Source organism: Crinia signifera, chromosome 6 (genome assembly GCF_055691185.1).
Source record: "Crinia signifera chromosome 6, ASM5569118v1, whole genome shotgun sequence".
In the NCBI taxonomy this organism is placed as follows: Eukaryota; Metazoa; Chordata; class Amphibia; order Anura; family Myobatrachidae; genus Crinia; species Crinia signifera.
In genome coordinates this window covers 16926427-16941838 of record NC_139222.1, presented here as the reverse complement: position 1 = coordinate 16941838, position 15412 = coordinate 16926427, and the positions used below count along the sequence as shown (strand labels likewise).

The window sequence follows — 15412 nt, the reverse complement described above, 5'->3', positions numbered from 1 at the left end:
GACACGCAGTGACTGAGGACATGGTATATATGTGATTATCCTGGGAATACAGAGGACGGGGACATCTCTCTGGGGTATCTCTGTTACAGGGCCCATCTGTAGGAGACACGCAGTGACTGAGGACATGGTATATATGTGATTATCCTGGGAATACAGAGGACGGGGACATCTCTCTGGGGTATCTCTGTTACTGGGCCCATCTGTAGGAGACACACAGTGACTGAGTACATGGTATATATGTGATTATCCTGGGAATACAGAGGACGGGGACATCTCTCTGGGGTATCTCTGTTACTGAGCCCATCAGTAGGAGACACGCAGTGACTGAGGACATGGTATATATGTGATTATCCTGGGAATACAGAGGACGGGGACATCTCTCTGGGGTATCTCTGTTACTGGGCCCATCTGTAGGAGACACGCAGTGACTGAGGACATTGTATATATGTGAATATTCTGGGAATACGGAGGACGGGGACATCTCTCTGTGGTATCTCTGTTACTGGGCCCATCTGTAGGAGACAAGCAGTGACTGAGGACATGGTATATATGTGATTATCCTGGGAATACAAAGGACAGGGACATCTCTCTGGGGTATCTCTGTTACTGGGCCCATCTGTAGGAGACACGCAGTGACTGAGGACATGGTATATATGTGATTATCCTGGGAATACAGAGGATGGGGACATCTCTCTGGGGTATCTGTGTTACTGGGCCCATCTGTAGTAGACACACAGTGACTGAAGACATTGTAAATATGTGATTATCCTGGGAATACAGAGGACGGGGACATCTCTCTGGGGTATCTGTGTTACTGGGCCCATCTGTAGTAGACACACAGTGACTGAAGACATTGTAAATATGTGATTATCCTGGGAATACAGAGCACGGGACATCTCTCTGGGGTATCTCTGTTACTGGCCCCATCTGTAGGAGACACACAGTGACTGAGGACATGGTATATATGTGATTATCCTGGGAATACAGAGGACGGGGACATCTCTCTGGGGTATCTCTGTTACTGGGCCCATCTGTAGGAGACACGCAGTGACTGAGGACATGGTAAATATGTGATTATCCTGGGAATACAGAGCACGGGACATCTCTCTGGGGTATCTCTGTTACTGGCCCCATCTGTAGGAGACACACAGTGACTGAGGACATGGTATATATGTGATTATCCTGGGAATACAGAGGACGGGGACATCTCTCTGGGGTATCACTGTTACTGGGCCCATCTGTAGGAGACACGCAGTGACTGAGGACATTGTATATATGTGATTATCCTGGGAATACAGAGGGCGGGGACATCTCTCTGGGGTATCTCTGTTACTGGGCCCATCTGTAGGAGACGCGCAGTGACTGAGGACATGATATATATGTGATTATCCTGGGAATACAGAGGACGGGGACATCTCTCTGGGGTATCTCTGTAACTGGGCCCATCTGTAGGAGACACGCAGTGACTGAGGACATGGTATATATGTGATTATCCTGGGAATACAGAGGACGGGGACATCTCTCTGGGGTATCTCTGTTACAGGGCCCATCTGTAGGAGACACGCAGTGACTGAGGACATGGTATATATGTGATTATCCTGGGAATACAGAGGACGGGGACATCTCTCTGGGGTATCTCTGTTACTGGGCCCATCTGTAGGAGACACACAGTGACTGAGTACATGGTATATATGTGATTATCCTGGGAATACAGAGGACGGGGACATCTCTCTGGGGTATCTCTGTTACTGGGCCCATCAGTAGGAGACACGCAGTGACTGAGGACATGGTATATATGTGATTATCCTGGGAATACAGAGGACGGGGACATCTCTCTGGGGTATCTCTGTTACTGGGCCCATCTGTAGGAGACACGCAGTGACTGAGGACATTGTATATATGTGAATATTCTGGGAATACGGAGGACGGGGACATCTCTCTGTGGTATCTCTGTTACTGGGCCCATCTGTAGGAGACACGCAGTGACTGAGGACATGGTATATATGTGATTATCCTGGGAATACAAAGGACAGGGACATCTCTCTGGGGTATCTCTGTTACTGGGCCCATCTGTAGGAGACACGCAGTGACTGAGGACATGGTATATATGTGATTATCCTGGGAATACAGAGGACGGGGACATCTCTCTGGGGTATCTGTGTTACTGGGCCCATCTGTAGTAGACACACAGTGACTGAAGACATTGTAAATATGTGATTATCCTGGGAATACAGAGGACGGGGACATCTCTCTGGGGTATCTGTGTTACTGGGCCCATCTGTAGTAGACACACAGTGACTGAAGACATTGTAAATATGTGATTATCCTGGGAATACAGAGCACGGGACATCTCTCTGGGGTATCTCTGTTACTGGCCCCATCTGTAGGAGACACACAGTGACTGAGGACATGGTATATATGTGATTATCCTGGGAATACAGAGGACGGGGACATCTCTCTGGGGTATCTCTGTTACTGGGCCCATCTGTAGGAGACACGCAGTGACTGAGGACATGGTATATATGTGATTACCCTGGGAATAAAGAGGACGGGGACATCTCTCTGGGGTATCTCAGTTACTGGCCCCATCTGTAGGAGACACGCAGTGACTGAGGACATGGTATATATGTGATTATCCTGGGAATACAGAGGACGGGGACATCTCTCTGGGGTATCTCGGTTACTGGCCCCATCTGTAGGAGACACACAGTGACTGAGGACATGGTATATATGTGATTATCCTGGGAATACAGAGGACGGGGACATCTCTCTGGGGTATTCCTGTTACTGGGCCCATCTGTAGGAGACACACAGTGACTGAGGACATGGTATATATGTGATTATCCTGGGAATACAGAGGACGGGGACATCTCTCTGGGGTATCTCTGTTACTGGGCCCATCTGTAGGAGACACACAGTGACTGAGGACATGGTATATATGTGATTATCCTGGGAATACAGAGGAAGGGGACATCTCTCTGGGGTGTATCTGTTACTGGGCCCACCTGTAGGAGACACGCAGTGACTGAGGACATGGTATATATCAGGGTTGCCGACCCTCCCGGAATTTCCGGGAGTCTCCCGAAAATCGGGTACCCCCTCCCGGCCCCCGGAAGGGTGGGCAACCCTCCCGGATTCAGGGGGGACCCCCGCTGACCCCCGGATCGCGGCATTAAAATGCCGCAATCCTCGGGTCTCAGAGGAGGGGGCGGAGCTAAAACGGCACAATCACGTCATTTTAGCCCCGCCCCCTCCATGGAGATGCGTGAATTCGCTGCTTTAACAGCAAGGGGGCGGGGCTTAGTGATGTCACTAGTAAGCCCGCCCCCTGAGCGGCTGCTGAAACTCTCCTCTCCGGGCTTCTCCCAGAGAGGAGAATGTTAAAGTCGGCAACCCTGGTATATATGTGATTATCCTGGGAATACAGAGGACGGGGACATCTCTCTGGGGTATCTCTGTTACTGGGCCCATCTGTAGGAGATACAGTGACTGAGGACATTGTATATATGTGAATATTCTGGGAATACGGAGGACGGGGACATCTCTCTGGGGTATTCCTGTTACTGGGCCCATCTGTAGGAGATACAGTGACTGAGGACATTGTATATATGTGAATATTCTGGGAATACAGAGGACGGGGACATCTCTCTGGGGTATCTCTGTTACTGGGCCCATCTGTAGGAGATACAGTGACTGAGGACATTGTATATATGTGAATATTCTGGGAATACGGAGGACGGGGACATCTCTCTGGGGTATTCCTGTTACTGGCCCCATCTGTAGGAGACACGCAGTGACTGAGGACATGGTATATATGTGATTATCCTGGGAATACAGAGGACGGTGACATCTCTCTGGGGTGTCTCTGTTAGTGGGCCCATCTGTAGGAGACACGCAGTGACTGAGGACATTGTATATATGTGATTATCCTGGGAATACAGAGGATGGGGACATCTCTCTGGGGTATCTCTGTTACTGGGCCCATCTGTAGGAGACACGCAGTGACTGAGGACATGGTATATATGTGATTATCCTGGGAATACAGAGGACGGGGACATCTCTCTGGGGTATCTCTGTTATTGGGCCCATCTGTAGGAGATACAGTGACTGAGGACATTGTATATATGTGAATATTCTGGGAATACGGAGGACGGGGACATCTCTCTGGGGTATTCCTGTTACTGGGCCCATCTGTAGGAGATACAGTGACTGAGGACATTGTATATATGTGAATATTCTGGGAATACAGAGGACGGGGACATCTCTCTGGGGTATCTCTGTTACTGGGCCCATCTGTAGGAGATACAGTGACTGAGGACATTGTATATATGTGAATATTCTGGGAATACGGAGGACGGGGACATCTCTCTGGGGTATTCCTGTTACTGGCCCCATCTGTAGGAGACACGCAGTGACTGAGGACATGGTATATATGTGATTATCCTGGGAATACAGATGGGGACATCTCTCTGTGGTATCTCTGTTACTGGGCCCATCTGTAGGAGACACGCAGTGACAGAGGACATGGTATATATGTGATTATCCTGGGAATACAGAGGACGGTGACATCTCTCTGGGGTGTCTCTGTTAGTGGGCCCATCTGTAGGAGACACGCAGTGACTGAGGACATTGTATATATGTGATTATCCTGGGAATACAGAGGATGGGGACATCTCTCTGGGGTATCTCTGTTACTGGGCCCATCTGTAGGAGACACGCAGTGACTGAGGACATGGTATATATGTGATTATCCTGGGAATACAGAGGACGGGGACATCTCTCTGGGGTATCTCTGTTACTGGCCCCATCTGTAGGAGACACGCAGTGACTGAGGACATGGTATATATGTGATTATCCTGGGAATACAGAGGACGGGGACATCTCTCTGGGGTGTCTCTGTTAGTGGGCCCATCTGTAGGAGGCACACAGTGACTGAGGACATGGTATATATGTGATTATCCTGGGAATACAGAGGACGGTGACATCTCTCTGGGGTGTCTCTGTTAGTGGGCCCATCTGTAGGAGACACGCAGTGACTGAGGACATGGTATATATGTGATTATCCTGGGAATACAGAGGACAGGGACATCTCTCTGGGGTATCTCTGTTACTGGGCCCATCTGTAGGAGACACGCAGTGACTGAGGACATTGTATATATGTGAATATTCTGGGAATACGGAGGACGGGGACATCTCTCTGGGGTATTCCTGTTACTGGGCCCATCTGTAGGAGATACAGTGACTGAGGACATTGTATATATGTGAATATTCTGGGAATACAGAGGACGGGGACATCTCTCTGGGGTATCTCTGTTACTGGGCCCATCTGTAGGAGATACAGTGACTGAGGACATTGTATATATGTGAATATTCTGGGAATACGGAGGACGGGGACATCTCTCTGGGGTATTCCTGTTACTGGCCCCATCTGTAGGAGACACGCAGTGACTGAGGACATGGTATATATGTGATTATCCTGGGAATACAGAGGACGGTGACATCTCTCTGGGGTGTCTCTGTTAGTGGGCCCATCTGTAGGAGACACGCAGTGACTGAGGACATTGTATATATGTGATTATCCTGGGAATACAGAGGATGGGGACATCTCTCTGGGGTATCTCTGTTACTGGGCCCATCTGTAGGAGACACGCAGTGACTGAGGACATGGTATATATGTGATTATCCTGGGAATACAGAGGACGGGGACATCTCTCTGGGGTATCTCTGTTATTGGGCCCATCTGTAGGAGATACAGTGACTGAGGACATTGTATATATGTGAATATTCTGGGAATACGGAGGACGGGGACATCTCTCTGGGGTATTCCTGTTACTGGGCCCATCTGTAGGAGATACAGTGACTGAGGACATTGTATATATGTGAATATTCTGGGAATACAGAGGACGGGGACATCTCTCTGGGGTATCTCTGTTACTGGGCCCATCTGTAGGAGATACAGTGACTGAGGACATTGTATATATGTGAATATTCTGGGAATACGGAGGACGGGGACATCTCTCTGGGGTATTCCTGTTACTGGCCCCATCTGTAGGAGACACGCAGTGACTGAGGACATGGTATATATGTGATTATCTTGGGAATACAGATGGGGACATCTCTCTGTGGTATCTCTGTTACTGGGCCCATCTGTAGGAGACACGCAGTGACAGAGGACATGGTATATATGTGATTATCCTGGGAATACAGAGGACGGTGACATCTCTCTGGGGTGTCTCTGTTAGTGGGCCCATCTGTAGGAGACACGCAGTGACTGAGGACATTGTATATATGTGATTATCCTGGGAATACAGAGGATGGGGACATCTCTCTGGGGTATCTCTGTTACTGGGCCCATCTGTAGGAGACACGCAGTGACTGAGGACATGGTATATATGTGATTATCCTGGGAATACAGAGGACGGGGACATCTCTCTGGGGTGTCTCTGTTAGTGGGCCCATCTGTAGGAGACACACAGTGACTGAGGACATGGTATATATGTGATTATCCTGGGAATACAGAGGACGGTGACATCTCTCTGGGGTGTCTCTGTTAGTGGGCCCATCTGTAGGAGACACGCAGTGACTGAGGACATGGTATATATGTGATTATCCTGGGAATACAGAGGACAGGGACATCTCTCTGGGGTATCTCTGTTACTGGGCCCATCTGTAGGAGACACGCAGTGACTGAGGACATGGTATATATGTGATTATCCTGGGAATACAGAGGACGGGGACATCTCTCTGGGGGATCTCGGTTACTGCGCCCATCTGTAGGAGACACACAGTGACTGAGGACATGATATATATGTGATTATCCTGGGAATACAGAGGACGGGGACATCTCTCTGGGGTATCTCTGTTACTGGGCCCATCTGCAGGAGACACACAGTGACTGAGTACATGGTATATATGTGATTATCCTGGGAATACAGAGGACGGGGACATCTCTCTGGGGTATCTCTGTTACTGGGCCCATCTGTAGGAGACACGCAGTGACTGAGGACATGGTATATATGTGATTATCCTGGGAATACAGAGGACGGGGACATCTCTCTGGGGTATCTCTGTTACTGGGCCCATCTGTAGGAGACACACAGTGACTGAGGACATGGTATATATGTGATTATCCTGGGAATACAGAGGACGGGGACATCTCTCTGGGGGATCTCTGTTACTGGGCCCATCTGTAGGAGACACGCAGTGATTGAGGACATTGTATATATGTGATTATCCTGGTAATAGAGGACGGGGACATCTCTCTGGGGTATCTCTGTTACTGGGCCCATCTGTAGGAGACACGCAGTGACTGAGGACATGGTATATATGTGATTATCCTGGGAATACAGAGGACGGGGACATCTCTCTGGGGTATTCCTGTTACTGGGCCCATCTGTAGGAGACACGCAGTGACTGAGGACATGGTATATATGTGACTATCCTGGGAATACAGAGGACGGGGACATCTCTCTGTGGTATCTCTGTTACTGGGCCCATCTGCAGGAGACACACAGTGACTGAGTACATGGTATATATGTGATTATCCTGGGAATACAGAGGACGGGGACATCTCTCTGGGGTATCTCTGTTACTGGCCCCATCTGTAGGAGACACACAGTGACTGAGGACATGGTATATATGTGATTATCCTGGGAATACAGAGGACGGGGACATCTCTCTGGGGTATCTCTGTTACTGGCCCATCTGTAGGAGACACACAGTGACTGAGTACATGGTATATATGTGATTATCCTGGGAATACAGAGGACGGGGACATCTCTCTGGGGTATCTCTGTTACTGGGCCCATCTGTAGGAGACACGCAGTGACTGAGGACATTGTATATATGTGATTATCCTGGGAATACAGAGGACGGGGACATCTCTCTGGGGTATCTATGTTACTGGCCCCATCTGTAGGAGACACACAGTGACTGAGGACATGGTATATATGTGATTATCCTGGGAATACAGAGGACGGGGACATCTCTCTGGGGTATCTATGTTACTGGCCCCATCTGTAGGAGACACACAGTGACTGAAGACATTGTAAATATGTGATTATCCTGGGAATACAGAGCACGGGACATCTCTCTGGACATCTCTCTGGGGTATCTCTGTTACTGGGCCCATCTGTAGGAGACACACAGTGACTGAGGACATGGTATATATGTGATTATCCTGGGAATACAGAGGAAGGGGACATCTCTCTGGGGTGTATCTGTTACTGGGCCCACCTGTAGGAGACACGCAGTGACTGAGGACATGGTATATATCAGGGTTGCCGACCCTCCCGGAATTTCCGGGAGTCTCCCGAAAATCGGGTACCCCCTCCCGGCCCCCGGAAGGGTGGGCAACCCTCCCGGATTCAGGGGGGACCCCCGGATCGCGGCATTAAAATGCCGCAATCCTCGGGTCTCAGAGGAGGGGGCGGAGCTAAAACGGCACAATCGCGTCATTTTAGCCCCGCCCCCTCCATGGAGATGCGTGAATTCGCTGCTTTAACAGCAAGGGGGCGGGGCTTAGTGATGTCACTAGTAAGCCCGCCCCCTGAGCGGCTGCTGAAACTCTCCTCTCCGGGCTTCTCCCGGAGAGGAGAATGTTAAAGTCGGCAACCCTGGTATATATGTGATTATCCTGGGAATACAGAGGACGGGGACATCTCTCTGGGGTATCTCTGTTACTGGGCCCATCTGTAGGAGACACACAGTGACTAAGTACATGGTATATATGTGATTATCCTGGGAATACAAAGGACAGGGACATCTCTCTGGGGTATCTCTGTTACTGGGCCCATCTGTAGGAGACGCGCAGTGACTGAGGACATGGTATATATATGTGATTATCCTGGGAATACAGAGGACGGGGACATCTCTCTGGGGTATCTCTGTTACTGGGCCCATCTGTAGGAGACACACAGTGACTAAGTACATGGTATATATATGATTATCCTGGGAATACAGAGGACGGGGACATCTCTCTGGGGTATCTCTGTTACTGGGCCCATCTGTAGGAGACACACAGTGACTGAGGACATTGTATATATGTGATTATCCTGGGAATACAGAGGACAGGGACATCTCTCTGGGGTATCTCTGTTACTGGGCCCATCTGTAGGAGACACACAGTGACTGAGGACATTGTATATATGTGATTATCCTGGGAATACAGAGCACGGGACATCTCTCTGGGGGTATCTCTGTTACTGGGCCCATCTGTAGGAGACACATTGTGACTAAGTACATGGTATATATGTGTGATTATCCTGGGAATACAGAGGACGGGGACATCTCTCTGGGGTATCTCTGTTACTGGGCCCATCTGTAGGAGACACACAGTGACTGAGGACATTGTATATATGTGATTATCCTGGGAATACAGAGGACGGGGACATCTCTCTGGGGTATCTCTGTTACTGGGCCCATCTGTAGGAGACACACAGTGACTAAGTACATGGTATATATGTGTGATTATCCTGGGAATACAGAGGACGGGGACATCTCTCTGGGGTATCTCTGTTACTGGGCCCATCTGTAGGAGACACGCAGTGACTGAGGACATTGTATATATGTGATTATCCTGGGAATACAGAGGACGGGGACATCTCTCTGGGGTATCTCTGTTACTGGGCCCATCTGTAGGAGACACACAGTGACTAAGTACATGGTATATATGTGTGATTATCCTGGGAATACAGAGGACGGGGACATCTCTCTGGGGTATCTCTGTTACTGGGCCCATCTGTAGGAGACACACAGTGACTGAGGACATTGTATATATGTGATTATCCTGGGAATACAGAGGACGGAGACATCTCTCTGGGGTATCTCTGTTACTGGGCCCATCTGTAGGAGACACACAGTGACTAAGTACATGGTATATATGTGATTATCCTGGGAATACAAAGGACAGGGACATCTCTCTGGGGTATCTCTGTTACTGGGCCTATCTGTAGGAGACACACAGTGACTGAGGACATGGTATATATGTGATTATCCTGGGAATACAGAGGACAGGGACATCTCTCTGGGGGATCTCTGTTACTGGGCCCATCTGTAGGAGACACGCAGTGACTGAGGACATGGTATATATGTGATTATCCTGGGAATACAGAGGGCGGGGACATCTCTCTGGGGTATCTCTGTTACTGGGCCGATCTGTAGGAGACACGCAGTGACTGAGGACATGGTATATATGTGATTATCCTGGGAATACAGAGGACGGGGACATCTCTCTGGGGTATCTCTGTTACTGGGCCCATCTGTAGGAGACACGCAGTGACTGAGGACATTGTATATATGTGATTATCCTGGGAATACAGAGCACGGGACATCTCTCTGGGGTATCTTTGTTACTGGGCCCACCTGTAGGAGACACACAGTGACTGAAGACATTGTAAATATGTGATTATCCTGGGAATACAGAGCACGGGATATCTCTCTGGGGTATCTCTGTTACTGGGCCCATCTGTAGGAGACACACAGTGACTGAGGACATGGTATATATGTGATTATCCTGGGAATACAAAGGACAGGGACATCTCTCTGGGGTGTATCTGTTACTGGGCCCACTTGTAGGAGACACGCAGTGACTGAGGACATGGTATATATCAGGGTTGCCGACCCCCCCTGGAATTTCCGTGAGTCTCCCGAAAATCGGGTACCCCCTCCCGGACCCCGGAAGGGTGGGCAACCCTCCCGGATTCAGGGGGGACCCCCGCTGACCCCCGGATCGCGGCATTAAAATGCCGCAATCCTCGGGTCTCAGAGGAGGGGGCGGAGCTAAAACGGCACAATCGCGTCATTTTAGCCCCGCCCCCTCCATGGAGATGCGTGAATTCGCTGCTTTAACAGCAAGGGGGCGGGGCTTAGTGATGTCACTAGTAAGCCCGCCCCCTGAGCGGCTGCTGAAACTCTCCTCTCCGGGCTTCTCCCGGAGAGGAGAATGTTAAAGTCGGCAACCCTGGTATATATGTGATTATCCTGGGAATACAGAGGACGGGGACATCTCTCTGGGGTATCTCTGTTACTGGGCCCATCTGTAGGAGACACGCAGTGACTGAGGACATGGTATATATGTGATTATCCTGGGAATACAGAGGACGGGGACATCTCTCTGGGTTATCTCTGTTACTGGGCCCATCTGTAGGAGACACGCAGTAACTGAGGACATGGTATATACGTGATTATCCTGGGAATACAGAGGACGGGGACATCTCTCTGGGGTATCTCTGTTACTGGGCCCATCTGTAGGAGACACACAGTGACTGAGGACATGGTATATATGTGATTATCCTGGGAATACAGAGGACGGGGACATCTCTCTGGGGTATCTCTGCTACTGGGCCCATCTGTAGGAGACACGCAGTGACTGAGGACATGGTATATATGTGATTATCCTGGGAATACAGAGGACGGGGACATCTCTCTGGGGTATCTCTGTTACTGGGCCCATCTGTGGGAGACACACAGTGACTAAGTACATGGTATATATGTGTGATTATCCTGGGAATACAGAGGACGGGGACATCTCTCTGGGGTATCACTGTTACTGGGCCCATCTGTAGGAGACACGCAGTGACTGAGGACATGGTATATATGTGATTATCCTGGGAATACAGAGGACGGGGACATCTCTCTGGGGTATCTGTGTTACTGGGCCCATCTGTAGTAGACACACAGTGACTGAAGACATTGTAAATATGTGATTATCCTGGGAATACAGAGCACGGGACATCTTTCTGGGGTATCTCTGTTACTGGCCCCATCTGTAGGAGACACACAGTGACTGAGGACATGGTATATATGTGATTATCCTGGGAATACAGAGGACGGGGACATCTCTCTGGGGTATCTCTGTTACTGGGCCCATCTGTAGGAGACACGCAGTGACTGGACACTCACCCGCCATCAGCCGGCACCTGCTCTCACCCGGACACAACAGCAGGTTACACACAGTGCGCGTTTCCGCGAACTTCCGGTATCTGCGTTCCACTCCGCTTCCGGGTTATGCGGTCCAGGCTACGCTACTTCCGGATTGTGTGTTCCACTGTACTCCTTCCCCCGCTCTGAGTTCCGGGGCCCAGGTATGTTGTGGCTTGGCCGCCTATAACAAGTTGCGGGCTGCGGAGGACCCAGTGTTGTGTCCGGCAGCGTCAGGTAATCACACCTAGTATTATTGTTACATTATATTCTATTAGTGTTATACAGGTGGCGCAGAGTGAATATAATGCAGATGGAGCAGACTGTGGTGTCCTGAGAGTGTTATATAACATATGTAGATCAGAGTGTTGTGCCCTGTGACTGTGATACCAGCCCCACATACAGGACCCTTCCCACAGGGACACAGTTCCCAGCTCCTGGGCGTCACACTTTCATGTAGAGTAATGTATGGTAATATATGTAATGCATAGTCATGTACGGTAACGTGTGGTAATGCATAGTAAAATATGGCGACGTGTGTTAATGTACGCATACGGTTAGGTCTAAATTGAAGTGGACCTAAGGGACCTCCTGACGACACAGGGGAGAAGAGGGGGGCGGAAAGAGGAGGAGCAAGGTCGGAACAAGGGTCCCAAATGGATCCTTGTGGGCTGGCTTCACTCGCCACGCTTTGGGCAATGTGGCTCGATCCACTCCACTCACCACCTGGTTACTAAAGGCAACCAGTGCTGGAATGGATGGTGAAGGAGCAACCCCCCCCCCCCCGGTACACACCCAGAAAGGGGGCATGGGCATGAGTAAAGTGGGTGTCCACTGTAAAGGGGGCGTGGCCATCCCTCTTTCCGTATCTGTACTGGCTGGGCATTTAAAATAAAATAACCAGCTCCCACCTACCCACTGCCAATACTTTTCCCCAATGAACTCTCACATAGGCAGCTCCCTACATCCCCACTACAGTGGATACTGCACCAGTTATCCCCAATATTCCCTGCTCTCCCATAGGACACCCACAGCACCCTGCTCCCCGCCTCCTGCTCTCACACAGGTCACCAACAGCTCTCTGCACCGGTCAGGCACTCACACAAAGGAGTGCCTCACCTACCCTATACGCAGACTGCAGGAACCCTGCACGCACATGCGTGACATTACCGTGTGTGCTGAGTGGCAGCAGGCTCCTCCCATGGCATCGCCGTGCGAGATGCAGATTCCCCACGGTGTCCGTTGCGCGCCGGAGCTGGCAAACACACCGCTTAGGCTGATTTTCGCCTTTCTCATGAGTGCGCATTGCACTCTTGGGAGCGCCGGGTGAGGGGGACTCGAAGGAGAGGGGAGAGCACAGCTGGCGCAGTCGGTCCAGGCAGCACACAGAGCCGGGGCCAGGAGGAATTTTATACATATGCGGCGGCGCACAGTGGTGAATGTGAGTCTGACTGCTGAAAAAGCGGTACATTCTGTACAATTTGCCGGTACAGACTGTAATAAAAAAAGGTACTGTACCGGCAAATTCGGTACAGTTGGAGGGTAAGTGTACGGTAATGTAGGGTAACCAGGGCTTTATTTCAGCAGGCTCCAGCAGGAACTGAGGCCCTTATTCTAGTTCACTCTTTCTGACAAAATATTTCTTAGATGGTCAAAACCATGTGCACTGCAGGTGAGGCAGGTGTAAAACCCCACCCAAATCTAATTATCTCTGCACAAGTAACACCTGCCTAACCTGCAGTGCACCTGGTTTTGTACATCTAAAGCAGCCCATACACGTCCCGATGCGGGCGGGCGTTGTGGGCTTCAATAGCAGGGATCACATTGCATTGCATTGCCTGCGTTATGCATGCAATGCAATGTGATGAAAACATACTTTTTGTACTGTGCGATGAGGTGCCGCGGGAGTGCGCACCTCAAAGCACAGTACGCACAACCCGGCATCGCAGTGTGTATGGGCTGCTTAAGAAATATTTTGTCAGAAAGGGTGAACTAGAATAAGGGCCTCAGTTCCTGCTGGAGCCCGCCGAAAAATAGCCCTGCGGGTAACGTACGGTGATGTATGGTAAAAAATAGTCATGTATTATTTATTTATTTATTAACAGTTTCTTATATAGCGCATACATATTCCGCAGCGCTGTACAGAGTATAGTTGAACATTCACATCAGTCCCTGCCCCAGTGGAGCTTACAATCTATATTCCCTACCACATGTACACGTACACACAGACATTCTAGGGTTAATTTGTTAGGAGCCAATTAGCCTACCAGTATATTTTTGGATTGTGGGAGGAAACCGGAGTACCCGGAGGAAACCCACGCAAGTACAGGGAGAATATACAAACTCCACACAGTTAGAGCCATGGTGGGAATCAAACCCATGACCACAGTGCTGTGAGGCAGTAATGCTAACCATTACACCGTCCGTACTGCCATGTATGGTAACGTGTGGTAATACAGGTTGAGTATCCCGTATCCGAATATCCGTTATCCAAATTATTCCGAAAACCATACATTCCAGAGTGTAATAAAAAAAATATATTTTTTTTTTGCTAAAAATTCACTGGGGACAGTTGTAACGCCACTACTGAGGGAATGATATGTAACTGGCACTATATATGTTCAATACAATGATTGCTTGGAATTCAAAGTCAGTATCTGAGATAGTACACAAATTTTGTTTCATGTTTTGAAACCTTGTTTTTTGAACAAATAAAATATTTGTGTGCATTTCATGTGTTTGATGTGTTTATACAGCATAAATGCAAGATACTTCAAAATACATCATTGAAATATTAAAATATTCCGAAATACGGAATAATCCGTTATCCAAAATTCTCCTGGTCCCGAGTATTTTGGATACAGGATACTCAACCTGTATATGGTAGCGTGTGGTAATGCATCGTCATTTGTGGTAATATTTTGTAATGTTACATGCATCTAATAAACATATACAAAATTTGTCCGTACCAAAATTCTAATCCACACTTATATCCGGCATTGTTTATTGCCTCCTCACCGGTCTTCCTAAGAACAGACTCTCACCGCTACAATCCACCTGCTAGGCTGATCTTCCTGGCTAGATGCTCATCGTCTGCTGATCCGCTCTGCCAGTCCCTCCATTGGTTGCCTGTATATTACCGCATTCAATATAAAATACTTCTACTTACATACCAAGCCATCACTCTGACTACATCGACTTATATCTCTTCGCCTATCTCAAAATATATCCCCACCCGACCTCTCCGCTCTGCACAAGATCTGCGTCTCTCATCCACACACATTACTTGCTCCCACTTACACTAGCAGGATTTTGGTCGGTCAGCACCCACCCTATGGAATGCCTTACCACGGACATTAAGACTCTCCTCTAGCCTCCAAACTTTCAATCGTTCCCTGAAAACACCTCTTCAGGCAAGCCTATCATATTCAGGAACACCCACTCAACCTCCAGTAGCATTCATATCTGATTGCATCCCATCAGGACTGTCTTG

General features: G+C 49.2%; 4 protein-coding genes across 10 annotated transcripts in view; 2 read left to right on the top strand and 2 right to left on the bottom strand.

Annotated features, from left to right (window-relative positions):
- LOC146010077 (uncharacterized) overlaps nucleotides 1–12152 on the bottom strand; it is a 49930-nt gene extending 37778 nt beyond the window's left edge. Inside the window, exon 1 of one of the 2 annotated variants that reach the window (XM_083150972.1) lies at nucleotides 11902–12152. Coding sequence is in view for 1 of the 2 variants with exons in the window: in XM_083150971.1 (XP_083007097.1) it covers nucleotides 11902–11908 (7 nt within the window). In the remaining variant the exon portion in view is untranslated. The remainder of the gene's footprint in view (nucleotides 1–11901) is intronic. The other variant, XM_083150971.1, reaches the window with a different exon arrangement.
- The window catches only part of LOC146010000 (uncharacterized), a 475993-nt gene that overhangs the window by 173240 nt on the left and 287341 nt on the right, over nucleotides 1–15412 (bottom strand). The window lies entirely within an intron of this gene.
- LOC146010056 (uncharacterized) overlaps nucleotides 1–15412 on the top strand; it is a 260220-nt gene that overhangs the window by 86217 nt on the left and 158591 nt on the right. The window lies entirely within an intron of this gene.
- LOC146010005 (uncharacterized) overlaps nucleotides 1–15412 on the top strand; it is a 730148-nt gene that overhangs the window by 596642 nt on the left and 118094 nt on the right. Inside the window, exon 1 of one of the 4 annotated variants that reach the window (XM_083150759.1) lies at nucleotides 12060–12156. The exons of the other annotated variants lie outside the window; for them this stretch is intronic. The gene's annotated coding sequence lies outside the window, so the exon portion shown is untranslated. Of the gene's footprint in view, nucleotides 1–12059; nucleotides 12157–15412 lie in introns of those variants that run through there. 4 annotated transcript variants of the gene reach the window in all.